The following is a 6848-nucleotide window of genomic DNA, read 5'->3' as shown; positions in this document are numbered from 1 at the left end:
GGTTTACTAGAAAAGGTTACAAATCGAGGGGAGTTTTCTGTACTTTGTCTTATATATATATATATATATATATATATATATATGTAGAGGACTGCTAGCTGCAGTCTCACATGCAACTGTAGAAGGCAATCGTGCCTTTGAGTGGTTGAAAAACCAATTATAAAAATGTATAATTAATGCATCTTTCTTATTTTCATTGAACTTTAAAATTTAACATTTTAGGACCAAATTAACCTTTACCACCTAACATTTTCCTCTCCTGCTATATGATTTTCCTTCTTTCCATTTGTTACATATATATTACTTTCATTCTTTATTTTATTTTTTTTAATGATTTTTAAGAGTTTATATATGTGTGCTTGATATTATGTGAACGAAAAAAAAAAAAAAAAACTCATGTGAATAGATTATTTTCTTTCTTTTTCTTTTTTTCAATTCTTTCCTTTCCTTTGTTTATATACATATATAGTTAACCATATATGAATTATGAAACCATTCTTTTTTTCGTTTAAACATCAACTAAAACTCAAATTCTATAATTTTAATTCAATTAAAACTCAATCTCATAATATTACTTCAATTAAAACTAAATAATGATAAAAATTAAAGATTCCATCAATTGAGCGCGCGTACCGTTCCTACTGCAATCGAGATAAGGAAGCGAGTTCTGGAGTTAGAGCTTGACTCAGCCTTGACGAGTTATGAAAAGGTAAGATGAAGGGAGAGAGCCGGGGATGAAAAGTTGCCGACTTGGCTTGGTTCTTTCACATTCGGTTGACTGCTAAAGCAAAATGACAAATTCAACTATGACAAGGAATTAGAAGTTCCATCACACACATATATAAAAAGACAATTTTACAAAAAGGTAAATAATGATTGTTATATACATGTATGTATATATACAAAAGGCTAAAAAAAAAAAAAAAAAAGGTGAACTATATTAAACCCCCCTTTTCTATTTGTGTTTTTCACTAAACCCCCATTTTCTATTTTTTTTTTTTGTCAAAAAATCCCCCTCAACTATTAGAGGGGGTTGATTTAATTCTCAAATATATATATATATATATATATATATATATATATAAAGCAAATAAATTTCAAGAAAAAAAAAACCTAGATTTGTATTGAAGAAAAAAAATTAGGCATTATTTCTGGTAGTGTCCCTTTAATAAATCTATATAAAATGAAAATCGATAAAAACCAAATAAATGAATGCACAATATAATTATCAAATATATATATATAGCAAATAAATTTCAAGAAAAAAGAAAAAAAAAAAAATGTAACGACCCGAAAAGATGCCAAAATAAAAATCTATAAAAATTTCGGCATGACCTCCGCAGAAAATGTCCCTTAACAACCTGTAGAAATACAAAAAAATAAACGCAATGGCCTCACTGGGCCTTAAATCCAACTTATCATGTCCCAACGCACAATTCAGATATTATATTACATTCCCAAAATGGTTACATACATACAAAAGTTCCGTTCCTCCATCTCATCCGTTACTTCAACTTACGTACCTAAAATTTTAAAGTTTATAGCTTACAACGTTATATCAACTAAACTAAAGTTTCCCAAAATATTTAAGATTACATTTACAAAATATATATCAAAATTCTAATACAAAAGATAGCAAAAATAAAATAGATCCCCAAGCTCGTATAAACTTGTGGTGGATCATCGTCCGCCACCTCTTTTCCATATCTTAAAAAATGTTAAAAATAATTGGGTGAGCATAACCTCAATAGGAAGTGTCTAAAACACACTTCTTATGTTCCCGTGAATCCATACAATGAATAGATAAAAAGTGAACGGAATCATGCCATCGGGAAACGCACATTCTCAACCACAATAACAAGTATGTAACAAATATCAACCAATCACCAATTTACCACAATGTCATGAAGTGCAATGTTATGCAAATGTCACTCCCCATTTCCGAAACAATTTCGTTTCAACAACCAAACTGTTAGTGCAATCCGACCTAAGGCACCTCCATAGCGTCACGAAATGAAGGTTGGTTAACTATCCACGACCACAAGGCACCTCCAAGGCGTCGCATTCGGCCTAGTTAACTCAACTACATTCCCTTCTAGACTACACCAACATCACGGACCACTAGGCGCTTCCTAGGCGTCCGGTTTTCGCAACACTTTTAGAAAATATTTTCTCCAAAACAATTTTATTTGTTCTAACAAATATTTTTCCCCCTTTCTCTTTCCCAATGGATGCATGAATGTTTCATACTTCAAATCATTAATTTAACTATATGTTTTTACACATTTCCATTTACATCATCATCACAATTTAATGAAAATTTTTAAACATTCATTTCCTTTATTTATTTATTTATTTATTTAGAACCATAGCACCCATTTTTCTTCAAGATAATAAATAAATAAATAATCATGGAACATACAACACATCAAACACTAAGTATGCTCATTTACCATAATGAAAATAGACATGTATATAAACTCAAATAACACATGGAACACAATTATCATTGTAATTACACAGAACTATAACAACAACAAGCTAAGTAATTATAATTTAATATGCTTAGGATCAAATTTAAGAGGAAAAATTCACCAAAGGCCAAGAAATTGTAGATTAGAACACCCCTACCTCAAATTGATGAAAACCCCCAATTTGAGCCCAAGAACCATAGAATTTTGAACTCCCTAGAGTGCACCAAATGATGATTGGCTCCTATCAAATTAACGGCCTCGAAGAGCTCAACAACTTTGCTTCACAATGTTCTACCAAATTCCCAAAGGAAAAAGCAAGATCAAGGTTTGAAGTTGCAAAAAGAAAAAGAAAAAAAAATGGAAACTGCCGAGAGCAGTCTGGTTGCAGCAAGAGAGAGAGAGAAACGTGGACTCGTGTAATGGCCTTACGTGTGTTTATAACATGGGTGGGGCCCACTTGCTTTATTTCTTTTAACATTTATTTTATATATATATATATATATATATATATATCACATCATTACAAAAAAAACCTAGATTTATATTGGTTTGAAGGCTAGATGGAAATGAAAATATATTTAAATAATATTTAATAATACATATTATATATACCATTATATTATGATACAAATTATATATAATATTATAATGATGGGTAAATAAAAGAAGTTGAAGAAGAAGAAGAGTATATGTTGTTGCAATGGTTTTTTTTTTTTTTTTTTTTTTTTTTCCAATATAAATATAGGTTTTTTTTCCTTGAAATTTAATGTAGTTCACAAAAAAAAAAAAAAAAAAAAAAAATTTGTAAGAATTTTAAAGGCTAATTTAAAATGTTAAGTTTTAAAGTTTCATTAAAATAAGAAAGTTGTATTAATTATATCTTTTATAACTGATTTTTCAATCAATTAGAGGTGTCCTTCTATATATATATATATATATATATATATATATAATATATCAAAAATTTGTTCATTTGTGAAAACTTCAGGGACATCCAGACAGACCTCTACGCCGGGACCATTTCTTCTGAAAGCTCCAAAGCTTAAAATAAAATAAATAAAGACTCTAATTGACTTCAGAAATGTACCATACAGCAGGACATCGTCCATAGTTTCTAGGAAAATGGTAGAAATTAGCAACATAATTAGCTTAAAAATAAAATAAAATAAACCTTAATTTACCAAAGGTTGTGGACGGTCACAATATTTACATACATCAAACATGGTCCCATTGTTTGATGTCTACATTTTTAAGAAGTTGGGATATTTTAAAAAAAAAAAAAAAAAAAAAATGAACAATATAAAAGTTTTTTTTTTTTTTTTTTTTTAACTTTTTTTTTTTATGCATAAATTGTTCATGAGGGTAGATTAGTTTAATTTATTAAATTGTAAAGTTAAAATAATCTCTTAAACGGTCAAAAGGTAATTTGGTTAATTTTTTATATAAATGGGTGTCTTTGTCCATTTTTGAACCTTTAGGGGGTGTCTTTATCTAAAAAAAGATAAGTATTCTTTTACCAAATCTTAAGCGGTGTGACTGTACTTTACCCTAGTTAAAAACAAAAGCTTAAAAAATTAAGTTCCGAAAAGCCATTCTCAATTTTGGGCCGCAGTACTAAATGGTTTGTCTACCCTTTGAATTTTCTTTACTTGAATTTTCTGAGTCTTCTTTTGATTGACTTGTGAAAGTGACATGCTCACATTCTCCACAGCTTCAAAAATGGTTCACGAACTGACTTGAGAAATGCAGCAACACCAATCCCATATTCCTAGTAGCTTCCAGGAATATATATAATAGCATTCACAGGAGTAACAACTACAACCCAAGATCTTGCTTTGCCCACAAAGGGAAAAAAGAAAAAGAAAAAGAAAAAAATAAATGTCGATTTGCGTGGATTACTACTATCCAATGTTGGAAAGGCACCTCCTGTCTTGCAGCAACTACAGTTATATAAGCGCATCCTGCTGCTCCGTGATGATCAAGGAGAAGGAAGAGGAACATCGATTGGAATCACCAATGCCGTGGATCGGCATCTATGCTGCAGCAGCATCTCTAGTCTGCTCCCTTGCAATGGTTGCTGACATCTTCCACGGGTTTCGCCACAGAAAACTGTGGTTTCCATGCAAATTTTTCACTCTCAATGCTGCTTCGTTGACATTACTAGCTGTATCAATGAAGCTGCCAGTGGATCTGAGTACCACTATGCCAGGCGAGTTGGATCAGCTGGCCAAACTTACCAGCACCACCCTGATGTCTACAGTGATAGGTAATTTTATGCCATCCATAGGAGCTATGGATGACACAGAAATTTTCATGAACATAACAGCCTTGACTATTCTCGTGATCACTGTTTTTGTTAATATTTGCATCCAATTAAATACTCAACTAATAAATCCTTCATTCGAGATAGAACACATTGCAGCTATATCTTTCATGCTTGTTTTGCTTGTACTGTTGAGTTTCTCAGCTTTGACGGTTTCCACCACTAAAAAGTGTCTGCAACTGAAGTATGATGATATACACAAAACAATTTCGAGTGAAGAACCACAAGAAACCGAAAAGTTCACAATTGAAAAATTGAAAGTAAATGTTGAAAAATATTGGATGATAGCAAAATCTAGTAGCCCTCAGTTTGTTGTGGCTCGTTCAGTTACCTGTTATGCTTCAGGGACAATTTGTTTCTTGGCTGCATTCACTTTGGCAGAAGCGCACCTCAGAATATTTATTCGCGACGATCACTACTATATTAATCCAAGCAACGTTAGATCAAATTATAGGTGGTCAGCCTTTGTCGTTCTTGTGATTCAATCTTTTGGTGTGGTAGGAGGTACAATTGCCCCGACATTTAGATGGTTCACCGCCATAAGCTTAAGGTGCAAAGAGGAAAGAGTGAAGAGCTACAAAACTGAGTTGAAAACAGAAAATTATTGGATCGAAAGGCTACTAGAGTGGAAAGAGAGCCCTTTAGCTTTACGAGTCGGGAGCCAAAAATTCAGAAAACTTGTTCACAACACAAAAAATCTAATTCTGGACTTCTGTATAGCAGTCCAGGTTGTGATTGTCTTGGCTAGCAAATTAGTTGTGATCGTCTTGGCTAGCATATTATTTGTGCTTATCTATTTGATCTTAATAAGCCCATTCATGTTATTTTGGAACTTGTACAACGAGTTTATTGAGAAGATCATATCTAAACATACTGCCTCAACCAATCACACGAGATCAGAATCAGGGCCTGGTACAGAGCTAGATCTCAGTCCTTATGTTTTGTATCTCGAAGGTGAGGAGGAACTGCCTTTACAGATTATGAAGAACAATAGGGATGCTACCAATCATTTTATCCAGGAGGGTAAAAAGCGGCAGCCAAAATATTTGAAAGAGCTTTTAGATCAATCTACAACGTTCACTGGGGTGACAAAGTTTGACAGTCACCAAGTTCCATCTTTGGCTTCTGAAGAACCTTCCAATTGTTGGTCTCTTCCTGTGGTTACTCTTACAAGTATAGCCATTGCACTTCCAAACATTGAAAAACACAAGGCGAAGTGGTTGCTCAGAAGTGTGAGTGAAGGCCTCTTGTATGCCAACCTTGTAGAGAAATTCTTGAATGCCAAAAGTGATATGGTAAGCATCAGAAATGCAGTAGACACGGTGTGGTTAGGAGTTGATCTTTTTCACAGGTGGCTAGATGAAGATCTCCAGAAAATCTCTCTTGAAGGAAACAACTCAACGGAGACTCTTGAGAAACTTGCTGACATAGCTAAAAACAGTGTCATCGAGTTCAAGGCAAACACGAATGGAGATCGGAAGGAGAACCCTCAAAATTGGCCCATCAAGGTTATTGCTGCAAATTCAATGTACAGAATTAGCCGAACCGTGCTAGAGAACCACCGAGGCAGCAATGACCAGACTGATGAGACACTGTTCGAGCAATTATGTATTATGATTGCGGATATATTGGGTGCTTGTCTCACCAACTTACCGCGTGTCATAATTATGAAATGTTTTTGCAGTGCCATAGAAGAGAGGGAGAAGAGTGTCCAACATGCTGCTCAACTTCTAGGTGAAACTGAAGAGATTTTGAAAATCCTTCAACAGCGCGAGCTTCCCAATTTGAACCCTGATAAAGTGGCTTATATTGATGAGTGGCACGCATTAATCAAGCAAGAAAATCCCCTGGCTTTCACTACTTTAATCAATGACGGAACATCTTCTTCTGGCTCTGGTGAATTGCATATAGCTATTGAATAGAAGGCATACTTGAGAAAAAACTGGCATATTATAATATGAATTCTCAGTTTCGATTTTGTAAAAGCCTTATGATATATATATGTAGTATTATATGGGAAACAGTGTTTAGATATCATTTGAATTTGCTGC

The 6848-nt window shown here is 33.3% G+C and overlaps 1 protein-coding gene across 1 annotated transcript; it reads left to right on the top strand.

The window, feature by feature from the left end:
• The first annotated feature begins 4352 nt into the window (after positions 1-4352).
• Positions 4353-6719, top strand: LOC132305409 (uncharacterized). Its single transcript, XM_059803052.1, has one exon. It carries the CDS (start codon positions 4353-4355, stop codon positions 6717-6719), a length of 2367 nt encoding a protein of 788 aa, XP_059659035.1.
• The last annotated feature ends 129 nt before the right edge of the window (positions 6720-6848 follow it).

Source organism: Cornus florida, unplaced genomic scaffold (assembly GCF_030987335.1).
Source record: "Cornus florida cultivar Cherokee Brave unplaced genomic scaffold, ASM3098733v1 CherokeeBrave_3.0.0_Hap2_Chr04, whole genome shotgun sequence".
Lineage (NCBI taxonomy): Eukaryota > Viridiplantae > Streptophyta > Magnoliopsida > Cornales > Cornaceae > Cornus > Cornus florida.
Note: the sequence above shows the minus strand (reverse complement) of the source record. Positions and strands in the feature narration are given on the sequence as shown.